At 46.4% G+C, this 20,000-nt stretch overlaps 1 protein-coding gene across 6 annotated transcripts in view; it reads right to left on the bottom strand.

The window, feature by feature from the left end:
- Window positions 1–20,000, bottom strand: part of Ebf3 (EBF transcription factor 3) — a 119,317-nt gene that overhangs the window by 12,140 nt on the left and 87,177 nt on the right. For all 6 annotated transcript variants that reach the window (XM_028780225.1, XM_028780226.1, XM_028780229.1 and 3 more), the window contains 3 exons: window positions 19,457–19,587; window positions 18,844–18,970; window positions 369–457 (listed from right to left, as the gene is read on the bottom strand). In XM_028780225.1, coding sequence (XP_028636058.1) covers window positions 369–457; window positions 18,844–18,970; window positions 19,457–19,587 — 347 coding nt within the window. The remainder of the gene's footprint in view (window positions 1–368; window positions 458–18,843; window positions 18,971–19,456; window positions 19,588–20,000) is intronic.

The following is a 20,000-nucleotide window of genomic DNA, read 5'->3' as shown; positions in this document are numbered from 1 at the left end:
AAGTAATCACAGATCAGACTGGAGCTGCCTAGATGGAAATCAGTGCGGGCTACTGGAGTGGAAAATGTTTAATTGAACTATTTCATTACGTGGAAGTTTATGTCCCCCTTGCAGAATCCAAAATATTGGTTATCAGAAAAGCTATTTTTTTCTCCCTTTAAAGAGATGGCCCTCCAAAGAAGCAACATACAGTGTGAGTCCGTGCACCACCGTGGGCTAGGAAGCTCCCCATACCTGTTGGCCTTGACATAGGTACAGGGTTTGGGCTGTCTGCCATTTGCCTTCCCGGAGTATCCAGCATCCCTGAACCAGAAGCAGTCTGGTAGTGACCCCAACCAGTGTGGGGCATCATGTGCTCTTGTACTAACCTTGGGTAACCTTTCGGGGTCACCTGGATGTCTGGGTATCACTTTCTGCAACCTCTGGAAGCCGTAATCTATGGTTGGCTCATTAAGGGCTGCAACAGGGACACACAAACACAGAGCAAGTCAGTCACTGCCGTTACATCATCCACTGTGCATTTACCACATGCTTACACACAGATGTGCAGTTCTTCCCCCGTATGCCTACACGGAAGCACCCCTGAGTGTTTGTTCAGCCTTAAGGAATAGACTCTCCCTCCCCACTTCTTTTTGCAATGATTATTTCTAATCTATAATTAGACTGGAAGAAAGTCAAAGGGTGGCTCAGTATATTGTAAAAATGGCGGTGCAGTCCCGCAGTGACAGGTCTTGAGGCCATATATAGCCATCACCACAGCCATGATGTGGCGCCTGCATCACACGGTGCATTCCTCACCAGCCAGGGATTTATGGGAAACTGGCAATTATGACATATGTCTGGCTATTGCTAGCCTCAGATTTATCCCTGTGGTCCTTTTTTGTCTAGCATATTGCCTGAGCACAGACCAGGCAGGAGGAACACTTACTCTTGCAAAGCTTTAATAATCTGTGAATGGCTGACTACAAACTGATATAGAGCGCTATCATTCCACAGCTGCAATCCACCAGCCCCACGAAATTGTCGGCCACAAATAGTAATTAATCTTTTTATCCCTCAAATTGTAATTTTGACTATGAACTGTGCGTGGCCATAAATCAGAGGCACATGCACCCTGTACAGTGCATGAATCACAGCCCGGACTCCATTCGACTGCACACACTGTGTTTAACAAGCTTTATAAGGAGCCATCGGGCTTTATTACGGCTCTGCCTGACTCCAACAAAAACTGAGCCCGCAGGCCCGGGGACACGAGTTAAGATGAAAATACTTATTAGAGTACATTATTTCTTGATGTAGATATCGTTTTCTGTGGAGTAACTCCACGGCACATGGCGCGACATAAATCAGGAGGTTTTCGGGGACTAATAAGACCTGCCGCCATCTATTCATTACTCCGCCCGCAATTTGGGCCATCACTCATTAGTAATTTGATGATTAACGCCACCCAGGTCTGCGGAGTGTGGGAGAACACAAAAGGCCATAGCTTCCTGAGAGGAAGCTTGGGGCTGCCTTGGAAAGTGCTCTCCACAATAATTGGTCACCATTATCCTCGAGTGCTGAGCTGTCGGTGCGTCTTGTAAGCAACCCAGGACGCCTTACACATACACTCAATAATGCGCCCGAAAGTTGAGGAGCACAATATGATTTGACATTCCATCATACATCCCGGAGACAAAGGTCCGCACAGGAATGTGAAGTAAGACATTTTCTTGTTAATAAAGCATTGATCCGATGTATTGATTTTACATGACACGGCTTTTGCTGGGATTTTGCCCTCTTTTTTTCTTTGCAAATAGTAAAACCCTTCAAAATGCCTTGGTGTATGTGACATGGCAAAATTTCTAACTCTCTGTGATGTAAATTCTATATGTGTAAAACCACTTCATAATCAGACCATTAATCATCAGAAGCTGTCAGCATTGACTGGGGGGACAATTTGTCATGTCTCTGCCTCGGCACAGGCAAGGGTGTCAGGCAAAAATGCAATGTGGGCATCAGGAGGATGGGCTCCAGTCCCAGCAAACGACGTGGTCCAAAAAGGGTAAGATGAAGTATTATGTTTCTTCATCGGGGTGTTGAGGGGGGAAGGTGGCCCAGTGTGCATTCCTAACATGTCAGGTTTCTCCTCTCTGCCAGCTAATCACCACGACTGTTTGACTTAATGAACGGCCTGATGAAAGGTGATCAGAAAAGATAGATTGGCAGCCGTTATTGATTTCATGCAAATGCCCCTGACAGGTGATAGGCGCTTTAATGCAAGCTCTCAGAAGCTTTATGACTGTGATAAGCATATACTCACTCTGGGAGAGACATTCTCCAGTGTCTCGGTTGAAATGATACTCTTCTATGACCCAAAGTGTCACATAAACAGTATAAATATGAGGGCACCTTTCATCTCTCAATTCAAACCAACAGGCATTAGCAGCGTGAATATACCACCAAAGGAAGTAGGTGTGCCGTTTCAGGAAAGTTCAGGCAGGGTACAAAAGTATGCCAGGGTCAGTCCCCACCAGACTGGATGAGCCACACAGCAAGGGACATAGCGCTGCTTTTCCAGCCAGAAGATGTCCCTCCCCCAGGGGTCTGGCTCCAGAATCTCAAATGTATTTATGGAGCAAAAGTGTTGGAACCTGTCTTCTCTTTAGTAGCAGGAGCGTCAGCAGGCCTTTACAGTCCTGGAAGTTTCTGCTTCCATGATGGATCTCCCCATGTACCTCTGGGTCCCCTGGAGCATTGTCTGGTCCCATGGAAGGCCAGCAGCCCTCGGATCCTCAAGGAGCCCATCCCTACCCATGGCTGGTGAAGAGTGGCTCAATTCTGCAACTAGAGGAGAAAGCAGGAGACCTCCCCACATATCTAATAACCCCTCAGCATGTTGAGTTTACAGCCTAGAGCCCAGCCGAGCCAGGGCAAGGCACTGGCACGTCCAGTCACAGAGCCCCGAGCCAGGCCAATCAATACCACTTTCCTGTTTTAGAACTGGGTAATTATGAGGGGGAGAGATTGCCTGACCTTTCACCTGCACTGCATTACTTTGCTGATATTAAGATAAATTGCCTGATTTTGGGTAAACATATGCTGCAATTCAAACTGTCAGCACTGGTTTGCTCAGGGATAATTTGTATTGATCTCCCAGCTTCTTCCCAATTTTGCTTACTGACCTCGTGGATAATTAGAGAAGGAGCCCTGGGTGAGCTCAAGTCGGGGATGAAGAAGAAATATGAAGAAGAATAAAGCAAATTTGTTTTATGTTAATATTTGTCGGTCCGCCCCTTACATCTGTCAGCATCAGCAAAGCCATAAATTAATGCATTTGGTTCCCGAGCAATTTATTCCAAGGAATTATTTAGCAGCATGCTTAGTCTCCGAACATGTGTCACTGGGTTAAATTAATTTAAACTCTGCCTTAAACACAACAAAACAAATGTTATTTTCTGCTGAAGGGGAAAAAACAATAACGTTTATCAAAAATGTATCTGTAAGCTAGCACCTTTCTGCATGGATTTCCGCCAATCTGTGAAAGGGAGGGTGGGTTCTCTAATAAATCCCCCCTCCGGAAGTAATTAGCACCCATTATTTGTCCTGAATTCAAATTTCGCTAAGATGGCCTGCTGCCTGTAGGAGATGAATGTATGTGTGAAATTATATCGTTTAAGATATGTCAGATTACAAGGCTGTTGTATCAAAAGTCATAAAACAAATCTCCCCTGTGAAATATCTCTTTATTAACTGTGCCATAAGATATTAACATTCCTCATTTAGTGGAGGGCCTTTTATCTGTTTCAAATACATTATTCGTCCTTTTGGAGATAAACTGTATTAATATCCATTTGAGTAGGCTACTGTGGCCTAATGCATAGTAATTTTTGTTGGAGAGCTTTTATTTTAGAATAAGAAAATTACACAGCAATAAAACCTGAATGAATCAGAAGCTAGAATGGCCGGGAATCACATTCCATGCCAAATGAGGCAAGCAATCAGGCAGCCTGTGAAAGGCCAGATATCCGGCTATCATATGCAGGCCAGTCTCCAGTGTGGGTCCTACAAATAGAGCCTGACATGGCCACATAGACGATTCCGCACGCCGGATAGCCTGCAGCTCAAGAAGGACGCATATTTAAATACATTCAAGTGTACTGGAGTTAATCTCGTTACTTTACATGCATTGAAGTCATAACAGAAGCAGCGTTCTAAATATTTAAGTCATGCCCATGTACTGGGGGATTAATCATAGCGCAATTGATAAAATTTTAACGGTCTGTGATGTCGGTTCAAGTTGGGATTGCCAGAGCTAATGTGGCAGCCGAAAATGGCATCAGGCTTTGCGTTGCAGCTGGGGCCAGAGTAGCTCCAACTGGCCTGCTGCAATTAGAAACGTACCAATGGGCAACCGAGCTGGGTTTTTCTTTCTTGTGACATCAGTCATTGGAGTTTACATTTTGATGGCTGAACTGTCTTTGTCAGCCAGCCCTGCTCAGGGTTCTGTGTTGTTCTCCAACATCCCAAAATGTAAATGGCTTTCGTCAGACTTCAATGGCTAATCCATTGGTGTGTAAACCCCATTCACTTATGTGAATAAGGGGACATGCTCCTGACCACAGATGACACGCAGAAAACATTGCAGATCAAAAAAACGAGGTTTAGGACTAGGATACTTTCCTACAGAGGACAAGGCCAACCCACTCACCAGAAAGTTTTACTAAGCAGCTACTATGCTTTCAGGGCTCAGCTGTACCTGCATCCCAGTGCTGTGAAAACCAGCCTCAAGGGCAGCAGTCAAGAGAAAAAAAAAAATGTTGCTGTGGACAGCTCCCCACACCACACCACCCACCCCAGTCCAGGGGGCTCCTTGGTGGTGGAAGCGGAGGGGACCATTGCATGAAGGAGGGGCCACAGTGACAAAGCTTAATTGTGACAACAACCTCTTGAACACCTTCCGTCCATTCCAGGGAGACCTGGATCCGGCTGCCAGCCAGAGAGCAGTGGCCTGCCTTTAAGGACTACTGAAGTAATTGCTCTTGCAGCACAGTTGTATCTTTAAGACGATGACATTAAACACACGAGGGGGAGACTCCCAGGTAGGACGCAGCTGCTCTTAGCATCATCTTTCCACCCTGGAAGGCCAAGCCCGCATGCAGGTTGCCGTGCAGCAGAGCCTCCTGCCCAGAAACCCTGACTCCAACAGTAACAACAGGAAGACATTCATTTGCTCCATTCCAGCTGCTGGCTGCCGCTATTAAGTGAGCTCCAGTTTCATTTCAATAATGATCGGCTTCCTGTAACTTCCCAATCATGCATTTGTCATAATGCAGTAATTTTCTTGCTACAAACAGATCCTCATAATGAGGCCGTTTTTCACATTAGCAACATAACTACATAATAAGAACATCTGTAGTTCCTTTTCCGAGGGACAAGAACGCGCTTCAATTAAGGCAATGGGTTTGTTAAATAAGATATAGTATATTTTACTAACAGGGATACCCAGACCCTGCCCCAACAGACTACAAGCCGTCAGTGTGCCTGAATGAACACAGGTTGTAATGTGTAAAAATTAAATAAAGTAAAATTAAATTGCTCAATACAAAGACATTCCTCTAGAGGGTGTTGGTGATTTTAGTGACAAAGTGCTATTTGCTGACAAGTAGTTTACACATTAACCAGCCGAATCCAAGGGGGAAAAATGCCAATAGCAATTATATCACCTTGAGGTTATTAAATGTCCCACTGATAAGTAACTAGGTGAGCTTGACCAGGTGATAAAGACTGCTGTGAGCGAACGATTGCTTGTGAAGAATGCTTCTCTGCCCCGCTGTTTCTCCAGATAGCTTTTCTTTCAAAAATGACTGTATAAAAAGTTGCATTAAAAAATGTGTGGCTTCGGAAGTCAAAATTGATACTTAGCACCCCCCCCTCCGTGTCCCCTCCGCTCCAGCTAGCACACTTTCATCATTCCACCTCAAAACACTACACAAAGTCCCCAAATGCCTGGGTTTTTCTCTCCCCCTTTTTTAGGCTTTAAAATGATGCTAAGTTCCCCACTTTATCATCAACTGTCTGCTGCCAGCGCATTTCATCTATAAGAAATTCAGATGCTCGGGAAATTAAAATTTCAAAGATCTGCTGCAAAAAAAAAAAAAAAATCAATGGGGCAAGATCAATGCTCATAGAAATTTCATGAACTTTGAACTGATCCGGGCATGATGATGAGGGGTGGCTGGAGTCGCAGGCAGCTGACGGCTCTTAGTGTGGATGAGAAGCAGCCGGGCAGCGGGGAGGAGTGCCGTGGTTTACACAGGCTTTTGCTTTCATATTTTGTTGGACAAAAATTTTTAATTTTTAGTCTATTTCAGTAACAAGCAGGAACTTGGGGGGGGATCTGCCTTCCCAACCCAACGTGTGGCTCTCCCTGCTTAAGAGCACCTAATGCTGTGCACACTAACGCAGCCACAAAATGAAATCGGTTCCCTTTGCAGCCGATTGCAGGTGCAAATTAATATTGTAAAATGAAGATCAATACATGGACAGGGCCAAATCAATAGTGGCTAAATTATTGCTGCATTTTCCTCCTCATTCAAGATGAGTTGTGTTTTCCTCTCAAAGTCAATACTTCGCAGCTTTTCTCATTAATTTCTCAATAAATTTGGCAATGAATTTCAATCACAGAACTCGGCAGGGTGAGCTAGGCATTGTGGTGTGCATGGGGAACACAAAGGCCACGCGGTCCCCACATCGCTCACTGGGGTGCTGGCCTGGCTAAGGGACAAACAATGAAGACATAGGTCACCCTTCTGCTCCGGGAGGCCAACCCCAAATTTGATATCTCCTGTGAATGGCTTGGGACTTGTCAAGTGTCTGCTCTGGGTCACTGTGGGAGGATACCATGCCCAATGCCAGGCCCACCTAGGGTCAGCCTCAATTTCCCATCAGTTCCTCCAGAACCTACCGTGTTCCATCAGCATGTCTTCTTGGAATAAGAAGCACCAAAGTTGACTTCTAATTGGGATTTAGAGCCTCCCTGCACACTCGGAATACTGTTCTGGTATTCATACAGGCAGCCCAACCAGGCCTACTGCACAGGGACCCACTTCCATTCACCACTGCCTGGCAGCGGATGGCAGCATTGTGATATGACACCAAATGCAGAAAAGGGGGCAGCCCATCTTCCTTGTTACCAAAATAATACCCTTGCTGACAACTATTGGACTGCATTCAAACACTTTTGTTTACATACCTCAAAGAATGCGCTGGATCATGGCTCGCATAGGCGTAGGGGAACTACAGCAACCAAGCCCAGCCCTGCAGCTAAAGAAAACCCAGGCCCTGGAGCCTGCGCTCTCAACACCACACCTGTCCATCTCAGGATGGTCCAGCACAGATGCACCCCAGACAAAGATGCAAGGTCTGTCAATCCCTGATGTGACACCCTGCCCCCAAAGCTGTAATTTTAACCAGCTCTCTAGGCAGAGAAGTATGTTCCAAAGGGAGGCAGCAGTGAGTAAAACCATCCTCAATATCATGAAACCACCACAAACTTTCAAGTCACTCTCTGCTTCAGGAAAGCAAGTTCCCCGTGTCCTCATCCTCAGAGATTTCATGAGGGGTAGAAGGAGGTCATAAAAGCCAAAAGAGAAACACAGTCTGTAGACAGCAATGGATGTGCACACTTAAAACCAGCAGGAAGATCTCTGTGCAGAGTGGAGTTGCAGAGCAAGCTTAGGAAGCCAGCTCTCCCAGGCAGCAGACACCCAGGCTATGGCCTAAGACAAAGGTCCCTCTCGAGGGCTGAGTGTCTCTGCTCCCATGGCCTTGTGAAAACCCCTACTTCCTAGAAAGTGTAAGGAGAGTCACTCAAGATGACTCTACAGCATGTGCCTACCTCGTTCAGAGAAGTGCATATAGCCAGTGCTTAAAGGTGCTGAGGCACAGTGGCCAGGCTTCTGAAAGACACCAAGCCTACATGATAAAGCTGTCAAGCATCTCTAATTTTGAAGCACAAAATGAGCATACTATTGGTCTTACATCTGCATGAATTTGTTCCTAATATCTATATGTCCATCAACCTGTACACACAAAAGCAATCATGTGGTACATCTATTCAATGGAATACTATTCAGACATGTAAAGACATGTCTCTGGACACATGCCACAGTGGAACCCAAGAACATCATATGCTATATGAAAGAAGTCAATCCCAAAGACTGTGCTTTGTATGAACTGCTCCTATGGGACTGAGGGTTAGAGCAGTAGCAGCCAACGCCAGGGATGGGAGGAAGAGATGTGAATGTGGAACACAGTTCAGGATAAAATCATTGGGATAGGTTGTACAATACTGTGCATATAAAAAACCTTTTGTTTCTCAGCTTCTGCTGACCTTTTTTGTACAGCAAACTGCACCCAAAGCAGATGTGAGGTCCCTAGTATCTGCAACCCCATGTTGACTGTGGCACTAGTCACAATAGCCAAGATAGAGACTCAGCCTAGATTCCATCAGCAGTAACAGTAAGGAAGAAGCACAAGCGCACTATGGAGTCTTAGCCATGAAAAAACAAAACAAAACAAAAGTCATAGATTTGCAGGAAAATGGGTGGAACTGGAGATTACCATGTTACGTGAAATAAGCCAGACCCAGATGAATTTCTAATGTTTTTTCTCATAGGCAAAATTTATATATATTTTTTTAAGTAGAGGGTGCATAACAGATTCAAAGGGAAGAGGAGGGAACAGAAGGTATTGAGGAGGAGGGCAGAAAGACAAAACATTGCATATTATAAGTGTGTGAAAGTGTCATAATAGACCCCATTAGCTCACATGCTAACTGTAGGTGGGAGAACTGTAGTGAAGGCTTTCATCTGGGTGTGCCTGTGCTGAGGGAGATGCTCTTCCGCATGTTAAGTGGCAGGTAGCACAGGTGCTCCTAGTGAGAGCCGAGACACACACCAGTTGAGGAAGGCAGAACCCAGCTCTGGACTGAGGGACTCCCATGTGGGATTTCCCATCATGCTTTACCCTTCTGTCTTCCCACTGGCATATAATTCCAGGTCTTTCAGGTTGAATACAGAAGGAAAGAAATATTTGGAGGCAAAGCCTTTAAAGACATGGTCAGGATTAACGTATGTACTGGAATCCTCAAAGCTCAGGCCTTGTGAACAGGGTGCTGCACTCTACATGTGTCATAGAGGGCAGCCCTGCTGGCCACATGTGCTACTGAATGTCTATGACCCTGGCTCTCAGGAGGCAGAGGCAGGAGGATCAGGCACTTAAACCCAACCTGAGCTACATAGTCAGATGAATTTTAAAAAGAAAGAAAGAAAGAAAGAAAGAAAGAAAGAAAGAAAGAAAGAAAGAAAGAAAGAAAGAAAGAAAGAAAGAAAGAAAAATGGAAGAAAGAAGGAAAGAAGGAAAGAAAGGAAGGAAGGAAGGAAGGAAGGAAGGAAGGAAGGAAGGAAGGAAGGAAGGGAGGAAGGAAAATGGAAGGGTCTAGTTGGGAAGAAAATTGTTTTCAGTAGGAGGGGGAATGGGAAAAGAAAATAGGGAGAGAATGACCTAAAGTATAAAATATATAAGATGAAGCTGTTGAAGAATTAGGAAGAGGAGAGAGAGGAACAGGGAGGAAGGGTCAAGCTCTGCTTTCATGCATGTTGGAGATCAGAAGTTGTCTTGTAACCGGAGATGGCTGGTCCTCACATGTGGCCTTTATAGCTTCTCATCCTCCCCCCCCCTCACTTGCTCCCTGGACATCCAAGAGCAGGTCACATTCTTCTTGGAAATCTTCCACACCCTTGCTGAGCACCTATGATGCCGCCTCCAGGGCCATTTCCAGAGAAAATCCCACAGCTCTGCCACCTGCAAGTTCTCGGGGAGCCATTGCTATCCCCCCTGAATCCAGGATGTGAGAATACCGTTTGCATCGAGGCTGTTTTTATTAACTTCTCTCCACACATGTTTCTTTCCTACAAGACTGAGTCAGTGAAGTTGTGGCAGTGTACATGCTGGATATGTGTCACAGGCCATGTAGATCCCAGGGGAGCTTCCAGGATGAAAACAAGAGTAGCTTCCCTTGGCAAGAACCCATTGCTGCACAAGCAAGATGTATTCCCCCTCACATAGGTACCCCCATCGTTGAGTACCTAAAGAGTCACTGACTTTTCTTCCCAAGAGTCACCCATAATACTCTACTGAGGACTCAGCCTGGATACGCATGAGATAAACATTAACCCCCAGAAGGCAAATACCAAACCACAGTGACCTGTGCTGCACCATGTCTAAAACTGAGACACCATATTCCCCTTGGTGACCATCCAATCATCTGGCTTTCCCAAGCTCCTGGTTGAGGAGCAGTAAGGGAGAAGGTACATCATCCATGGGTGGATACAGGGCCCAGTTTCTCCAATGACGCCATGACAAAGAGCAAATAGAACCTGGGGCCCTGTTCAAGGCAGAATGTTAGTACTATGGGTACAGTGTCTCCTGACGGCAGGGAGACTTGTGAGCCTGTGGCCTCTGGTAGCTACAGGCTGTCTCACTAACCAATAGCAAGCTAACTTCACTTGGGGAATGACTGCTGTTTCCACCCACAGGAAGCACATAAGGAAATTCTAAAGTCTTTGGCTTAGGATATACCCCAGCTGGATGACAGGGGCACCCACAGCAGCCACCTGCCATAGCCATGAACACACAACAGGAGCCTGGACTCTTGATGTGTATGTCCCTGAATGCTAACAGATCTAAGCTTCCGTGAGGGATTTTGTGTTGGGAGTACTGTCATCAAAGAAAAAACACTGATGGGTAGGTGGTGGATGGCTATTATACACACATCAGGGCATCTACACTGACATGGAGCCAGAACCAAGGAGCACAGGCCAGTAGCACTTCCCTATCCCCATGGAGACCAAAGGAGATATGTCAGTTAGAGATAAGGGGAGGGGATAAAAAGAGGGAACAGAACTTTAGGTGAACCCCCAAAACAACCTCATAGCTTTACAGACTTCCAACTTCTCTGTGGCCACAGGATGCCTATAGGGACAGATCTGGACCTACAAAGGCTCAGAGATCTTAGGCTCCCTGGCCTAGCAGTAGGGTTTCCACATGTGGAAGATTGAGAAGCGATGATGCTTCAGGAGAGAATTTTAACTAAAGTCAAAGAAAAAGGGACCCATATGCCTTCAAAACAAACAAACAAATAAAACTCCTCTGAGCCTAATGTATACCAAGATCTTCACCTTCAACAAATATGCACCACTCCATCAGCCCATGCCTGCAAACCCAAATAGGGCAAGACCCATCTGCTCATCAGGGCCTCAGGAACCTCTATAGTTATCCAGGGTCAACACTCTGCATCACAGACTTCCATTTTGTTGTTGAATTAAAACTCACCCAAAGGGAAGAAAGTTGGATCTTGATAATTTTCTACAGCAAATTTAAAAGGCCCAGAAGTCAAGTGATAGTTCTTTGACTGTATCTTTTCCTCGTTGTTTCTGCATCCCAAGTCTTGTTCTACTCTGCTGGGCATGGACAAGACTTGAGACCTTCTAGAAATATAAGCTTTCTATGGAGACACACAGGGACCTCAGTCCGGCTGTCCCAGGAGCCAGTCTGCACAAAACATTCCAGAGTAAAACACTCTCCCGCCATCGTCTACCATACATATGCAAATGGACTGTGTGGGAGGAAGCTCAAGCACTAGGCTATGAGTCCAAGAGGCAAGGAGTAGCCACACCCCTTGTCCCCATGAGAGGGCCAATGGGCAGTTTATCTCACCTCCCCCTTGGTGTCAGAATCACCACTTCCTTTCAAAGTTCTCCACCAAGATGCTGGCTCTGCAGCTGCACTGACTCTTATGCTCAACCTGATAGAGGGTTCCCTGGAATGAGCTGCCTGCCATCTTACCTTAAACCTATTCTTTTGCCCTGCTTATTCTTGGCTTGGTCACCTTCATTGTGTTGTGCTTTTTAAATGGCCATTACTTCATGTCTGTCCCCACTCCCCACTACTCCCAGTGTCTTTTCCATCTAGAACTGGAAACAAAACTTCCCTAGATAGAGCTGCCAGGGGGGAAGGACAGGAAACAGGGGACCCTGTCTGTGTCAAAGAAAGAGGGTCAGGCCTGTCTCTCCCATCCACAACCTGCCTACCCTAAGCAAAGCCAACGACCCTTTTGTCCTTTGGGTAAGACAAATGGCCGTCTCCTCGAAGCCACGTCTTGTCAGGTAGGCTGCGAAGTCAATACCTTCACCTTGGCATGGAAACTTTGTGATTTATCAGTCCGTCTCCCCTCTTGGGTTCACACAGCCCCAACATACACAGCCAATCGGGCACATAGAACGGACCTGGTCACAGCCAGTTGGAAAGCAACCAAAGCCTCTGTGATGACAGACAAATGTGTCTTCTTAGCAACAGCCCAAAAGCACTTGACTTGTACTAATAACAAAAAGGCCACGCTGGTCACTGTGGGTCTAAAGACGAAGCACCCTGTCACCAGCCTGGTTGGGAAATTAGCAAATAATGTTCTTTTCCTTGATAAATGGGTGACAGCCCCGTCTCACCAATCATTTTTAACATTTTGATGCATGTCTATGATCCCACTGGAGGGGCAGAAAAGTTTACTGGCCCTCAATTTTCACATGATGAATGGAACTCTCTAAATGTGCGATTTCTGTATGAGGTATAGTTCATTTTAAGCAATTCTGGTAAATGGGTGTCACTGATTAGGACAAATTGTCTACTTGTGCTGTGCCTCATTCCCCTGCCCTCCTTTGAGACAGGAGAGAGGAGACCACGGGGACAGGGAGCCTTCACACAACCCTCTTTAAAGGGATATGTTTTCCAGCCATGCCCCCAGCAACCTCTTGGCACGCAGCAGCTTCGCTGATTGTGGCTCAGGTAGTGCCATGTGCCACCCAAGGGAGGACACCAGGTGAATGTTACCTCCTTGCCTGAGGCTCATAGGGACCCACCCACAGTCTTCAGTCCATACTCCCAGGGGAAGGGGCCTGAGGCCAGGAAGCTTACCACCTAGTCCTTGTGAAAAACAACACAAAAGAGACCACTGTCAGCTATCCATGCTTAGACATGTGGCAAAAAGCAAGAGTGGGGTGAGGCTGGGAGGAAGGTGGTGCTATTTGAGTCATGGAATAGCTGGATAAAGTTTGAAATTTGAGAGCCTAAAGATGGCCTGAGCTGACAGTGCAGCCCAATGCTAACCTTCAAGACTAGTACCTTGACATAAGAGCCAATGTATCCAGGGGTATCCATTACTAGGGGGTGGCTGAGTGTGATGAGGACACAAACATCCTGAAATCCCTGACAGGAATCACCATCATGAGTGACAGGTATGGCCACGGGCACACCCACTAGAGACAGGAAAGGGAAGTAGGGTGTCTGGCTGTCTTGGCAGGGGAGGTGAAATCTCTGATGACTTTGGGTCAAAACCCTACATTCTTGGAGCCAGTAGCATAGGATGTGTTCTTGGATTGTACATAGCAGTGGCTTGGAGTTTAGGGCTGAAATAGTTGGGTGGTTTGTGTTTAACATTAGATTTAGCAGAATTCAAACAGCATGAATCATGGGCTGCAATTTGAAATCATTTGTTCTGCAGATACAAGTGATTTGTTGGGAGTACCACCAGCCTGGGAGAGAGGAAACTGGAGCTGTCCGGCTGTGGTGAAGGGTGTTTGGAGTCCATGGTGTGGACAGAACCATGTCTAAATATTCACAAACAACCTTTCCACATGCCAGAAACACAAGGGCTTTCCCAGGTAAGGAGAAATGACATGAAAGGTGGAAGTCAGCCAGGAGACTCATCGGGAGGGAAACCGTCTCCTGACAGGTGCAGGATGGAGCTGGCACCCCTCAACATGCAGCCAGGGTGGAGCTGGCACCCCTCAATATGGAGCCAGTTTTAAGGTACAATGTGACCTCTTTCTAAAAACACAAACTTAAACACTGTGTCAGAGAGGACACAAACTGCTTGCAATTACTGACTGAGGGATGGTCTCCCAAGCCTGACATCAAATGCACGTTTGTATGAAAATATTCCTATCCAATGAACGCATCACAGACCTGGGGCCCTTCCAGATATCCACTGTGTGTCCACTTTAGACAGGTCTATGCTGCCTGCCAGCATCTTGTTGAGTGACTGGGCTCAGTCTGTTACTGGCGGCATGTTGACTCCCAGTAATTTGTGATAATTTCTTTAATTGAGCAAAAAAGAATTCTCTAAAATGAGGGTGGGTCAATCAAACTTCAGGGCAGGAGGTCAGCAGAAAAAGCCCTCAAGTCTCATTCCTGGTATCTCTTCAACTAGGCTTAAACCCAAGTCACGCCAGCAGCCTCGGTTCCTTTGTTAATCAGGAAACATTTTGCCAAATGTCCATTTTGAGGTCTTCCCCCCCCCTTCTCTCTCCTCTCTCTCTCTCATTCTTCTCTCACACTCTCTCTCACTCTCTCTCTCCATTTCACACTTGAGAACAGGTCTGCAAAAGGCATTTTCATGAGGACATAATCTCAATTAGAAGCATACAAATTCCAGCCCAACTTAATCAGGTAATGCCATAATGTTTCTATTCTAATTAAAAAATAATTTCTTTTATTACTCTTAACAATGTGATGTGTTTGTAGCAGTAAAAATATGAGAGCAAAAGCTGCTTGATTTTGCCTATATGGTGAGTTCCTCAGGTAGGCAACTCCAGGACTGTTTAATTATTATTAAACAAGTCAATGGTATGCTATTAGACAAATATTAAAACAAGCATTGCACTTGGTTATTAATTTGAACTATTCACTTTTAAATGCAGCAAATATCTCATTAATTTAATTTTAGGTGCCCACCAGTTTATATTGCATTTTACAGTCTGAAGGCAATTTACTATTAACTGGCAATTACATACACAGTGATTGTTAATTCTGCTCCTAAGTGCTAGCCGCTTGAAAATTGTTCTCTCTCTCTAATTTCTGACCTTCTTACAGCAGGGGTGAGGCTCGCTGGGAATACAGAGAACTCCTATGGAAGAGCTGGACATGTCATTTGTGGCTCATTCTTTTAATTCACCGTGCTAATCAACTGAACCGCCACAGTCTCCCAAGGTAATTGTGACTTGAGAGGGACTATGAACGGCAGCCAAGGGGCTAGATGGATGGGGCCTGGCCAGCTTTCCCCTTCCAGGGGCAGAGGCTGAGCACGACCACTCTGGGTTGACTAATAGGGTCTGGTTTTGAAAAATCTGGTGTTTCTCAGGTCACTGTAAACAGCTCATTTAGACCTCTGCCAAGTCCCTCCCAGCCTTTGGCAAGCTAGTGGCAGCCCCTCCTCCAAGCTCAGGTTCATTATCCAGTGGCCCTGCGGCCCCACAGCTGGCTTCATGCCGGGAAGGTTAAATGTGAAGGTGTCCCAGCAGCCTCCGGGGCCTGGGCACACTGATGGGAACCAGACGCCCAGGGGATGGCGCCCATGTTGTGACATCCAGAGGGGCTGGCTCAGTTTTCATTGGGGAGAGGGAGTCCCTGTGATTACCTCATTGTCCCCATCAATTTCAGGGCAATGCAAATCAGACAGAAGCTTCCAGGCCAGACAGGTTATGACCCCACCTTTCCTCAGCTCCCTGAGAGTATAGAGTCCTGTATCCCTTACACACATGTGAAATGTATATTCCTGGTAATGATCACACACACACACACACACACACACACACACACACACACACTAGCTAGTTAGTTTGGAAGGACTGAGCTTGCATAGCCTTGCAGCAAATGCTCATACATGAGAAAACAGGAAATCTCCAATCCTAGGGCAGGAGGACCTGAGTCTTGGGTCTAACAAGTCCAGTCAGCTTGAAAGTAGATGCTACCATGCAGAATGAACAGTAAGTCTGCAGAAAGGCTCATGAGGTTAGAACAAGCTCAGGAGACACTGCGTTCCTTTGGGAGGCAAGAATACTCTGGTCAAGGAGGGCATTACATCTAGCCAGAGAGCAAGGAGCTTCAGAGAGTACCCTTCCGTACCCATCTGCCCAGGAGAGCTGATAACAGGGACTGCTACCACATGGGCACTGCCAGCCAATGACAAGCAGCTCCTCCTACCCTCCATACCTACATTTGTTCACAAGTGTTCAAACCAGGACCTATTTTGTAGCACTGGGGACAGACACAGGCAAAGGAAGCAAATCAGGACCTGAATCTCTCTGCCATAAAACTGCTTGTAAAAAAAAATTTAAAAAAAATGGGGGTGGCCACTTCTAAATATCAGCCATCTTCAACATTCTAACAAAAAGCCCAAGAATACAAAGACCTCATAACTAACACTAGAGAACAAGAACTATAACACTAGAGAACAAGGAAGGCAGGGCGGTGAAGAACAGGCCAGGCTTGCCAACTGTGGACACAGGCTCACTTGGGTGCCACCAGCCAAGCCAAGCCACATGAGCAGAATAGGAACTCACTCAGTACACCCAACCCTGACACGTCTCCCTTAGCTTGCTGTCAGTACAAGAGCAAGTGTGTATCATCTCCCCATCCAAGGCGCTCATCTCATGAACAGGTTCCCATGGACCTCAGTGGAAGTCCAAACTGCCAATAACTCTCCACTGCTGGTACTATTTACTAAGTGCCCTCATTTGTCCTTGATCCTTGCCAAAACCCCATGAGGAAGCGAGGAGAGAAAACTGATGGTCCAATAGCCAGTACTCTGAGGCATAGGGTCATCTAGTTAATAGTCTAGGTTTTTGCATAGGGCCTCTGTAGGCCCTATAGTTTCTGGCCAGAGACTCAGTCATATATTGTACCCATACCAACAGCTACCTTGGCAAGGTATGTTGAATGTATGTATAGGGTGGGGTGGGTGGTTAGCTCATTCATACACATGACTCCAGGACAAAGATGCCCAGAATGCCCAACCAGGCCCAAGGTAGGATTCCAACTTCTTATCTCCCCAAGAACTGGACATCCAATATGAGTACCCTTCACTGAACAGCAGAAGCACTTATTTGAAGGGATCTGTAGATGTTCCTGAATTGACTATGGGTTAATATTTAATAATAACAGCTTAACTTGCATGTGAATTCAAGACATCTAATGCTCTAAACATCATTGCTGAGCACAGCCTACCCTAACTATGTACAGAACACTTACAAAAACTATCCAGTGTGAAGCCCATTTGGTAACACACTGAGGAGCTGCACATGCTCAGTGAACAATGTGCTGAAGGTAAGAGAACACTAGTGGTGATGATCATCTCCCCAGAAGAAAACCAGAAATAAGTAGAAGTATTATAATTTGGGGACCCACCTGCACACAGTTTTTGTCCCATTTTTATCTTTTTGTTTTGACACATCCTCAAAATCTAGACGAACTTTTCTTTCAACCTCTAGACTTTCCAGAAGGCCAAGAGTATCCAGATCCCCAAAGCAGATGGGCACATCAACCTTCTGCTATGCCCACACCCCTGTATCCCCTCAGTTGTAGGATCCTGGTGCCCCACATTGACCAGGTAGGGGTCAAGAGCTGGATGCTCTAGAACAGTGGTTCTCAACCTCCCTAATGCCATGACTCTTTAATATAGTTCCTCATGTCGTGGTGACCCTCAAACATAAAAATTATTTTCACTGCCACTTCATAACTATAACTTTGCTGCTGTTATGAACTGTAAATATTTTTGAAGATAGAGTTTGCCAAAGGGATTACAACCAATAGACTGAGAATTGCTACCCTAAGATAAGGCTCTGAGCCATGCCTTGGGTGGCAGTAGGCCTACTGAGGAGCAGGGAGTCTATAAAGGGCCAGTCTGCTCCTTTAGTACTTTCTGTAAAAGGAAAGAACTTGTCACTTCTGTGATTTCATGAACTTTAAGGTGGCAGGAAGGGTCCTCAGAAACCTCCATGTAACCTGTCTGCTTTAGAGCAGGGGATGGCACCCAGTGAAATACCAGCCCAGGCCCAGGGCTCCTTCAGGTGGTAATAGAGTGGTCAATCCCAGAGCTCCAAGCCCTACAATGTGGGTGTCACCAAATCTCTGCATATCCACAAATAATCAACAAGCATCCATCCCTTCCACCTTCCACCGTCCCTGGGCTTCAGCAGGTGTTGTTCTGCATCAAAACCATTCCTGGTACCTTACAGCCTGTGGAACAGACTGAGATTACAAGTCAAAATGCAGATGAGTGAAGTTAACTTAAGGTGAAGTTTATTTGTGGCATCTATGCCAACCTCAAACAAATCATGTCAATTAAGCACTTGTATAAGCAAAGCAGGAGAGAAAAACTTCTGATGTCCCACTCGTGGGGGCCACATAGGCCATCCGTTCTATCCATCTGGGCTTGGGCTACTGGTATCCTCTGGAACTTTGACCCCCTATAAGCACTCTGCAAGGCCTAAGATTCCAGCCTCCAGCAAAAGACCTGGCTTCCACTGGAAGCCTAGGTAAGTGACAGGCTGTGACTTTTTCCTTCCTGGTCACAGCTCAAGCAACTGAAAAGCAGTGATGAGTCAGACTGACAAGTGGGTGGGCACAAGGCCTTGCATGCAGCCAGGCATGAGGCAGCCACTCTCAGGGGAGTTGGAAGCTGCTGCAGTTACCAACAACTCTCCATGCTCCACTTTGCTCTACTGGTGAGAGGCAGAGGCCTTCAGATGGGGGGAAATGCCAAGGTCACACTGCTGCATCTGTCCAGCCATCATGAGCTGTCTAAGATGTGGATGGAAATGTGCACCTGATAAAACTCAACAGCATGCCAATGGTCCTCACTCCTCACTTGTACCTCCCCCACAGGACCCCTGGACACCTACCCCAAGAGCCTCCCACTGAGATGGAGCACCCACCACAGCCCCACAGAGGCTGGAGCTGCATACTCACCAGTGTAGACAAAGCGTCCAGGAGCGCCTTTGCAGAACTGCTTAGACTTGTAGGAGAGGGTCACTTCAACAACTCCAGGGATGTGTCGCGGGGGTGTCTGCACTCGGATGGCGTGGGGGGTTATCAGCTACAGAAACCACACATGAACAAGCGCTCAGCGGTGCAGGCCCTGAGAGGCAGACACTTGCCAGTTGGATATAATTACAAAATGAGCACAAATTGGCCCATCGTCTCGAAATGTTCCCTCCTGTCACCCAGAGACTCTGGGCCTATGGTTCTTTAAGGGAAAGATCAGCAAATGTTCCAGGGTTTTAGTTTGCAGGAAAGGCCACAGGGCATCATTCATATGAAAATCGCCACCATATGCCTCCTTAAACCTGTTTCTAGTAATTCTAGAACTAATTGTTCCAGGGTACTGGAGGACCTCCTATGGCAGGTTTTAAACCCAAAGGTTGTGGGAGGAGGGGCAGACCCACCCACAGGACGGCCCACCACAGGCAAACAGTAAAAGGGAACTTTGCAATAGGTGTCATATCCCTACACCAGAAACAACTTGTCAAAACCATTCACAGAGGAGGTGACTGCTCAAGGTGGGCCAACTTTGCAGGCTTACCTCACTCCACACCAACATAGTTCCGAACACAACTTGTAGACCGTCAAAGAAGTTGTCCCCGATTATGATCACAGTGGCGCCCCCCGTGGTCCAGCCTTCACTGGGGCTGATAGCCTTGATGCACGGAGTGGCTGTGCGCATAAGACAGAGGACAGAAGCCTTAGAACATAACCTGACATCATTGGCCCACCCAGCCCACCTCAAGTCCCCCTGGCAGCCATGGGAGGAGAGGCATGCTGTTCCTCCAGTACCCACAAAGGGCAATCATAGATCAGCATGTTGATGTGTTTAAAGCAAACTATTAAATGCTTTATAAAGCAAAGGCCAAGCCATGGAATACTAGTGAGCCAGAAAAAAAAAAAGGCTTGATATAGCAAATTATGTGTCAGGGCAAATATGACTATTACAAATGATTAAGCTTCGTGTGCATGTGCCACGTCGATTTATCTGCTTTACTGTACAGATCTAAGCAGAGTCAATCAAAAGGCTGTTGAAGGAGATGGAAGAGCAAATGCCTTGGATTTCCATTCCCCATAAGCAGCTA

Source organism: Grammomys surdaster, unplaced genomic scaffold (assembly GCF_004785775.1).
Source record: "Grammomys surdaster isolate TR1022 unplaced genomic scaffold, NIH_TR_1.0 366, whole genome shotgun sequence".
Classification (NCBI taxonomy): domain Eukaryota; kingdom Metazoa; phylum Chordata; class Mammalia; order Rodentia; family Muridae; genus Grammomys; species Grammomys surdaster.
Note: the sequence above shows the minus strand (reverse complement) of the source record. Positions and strands in the feature narration are given on the sequence as shown.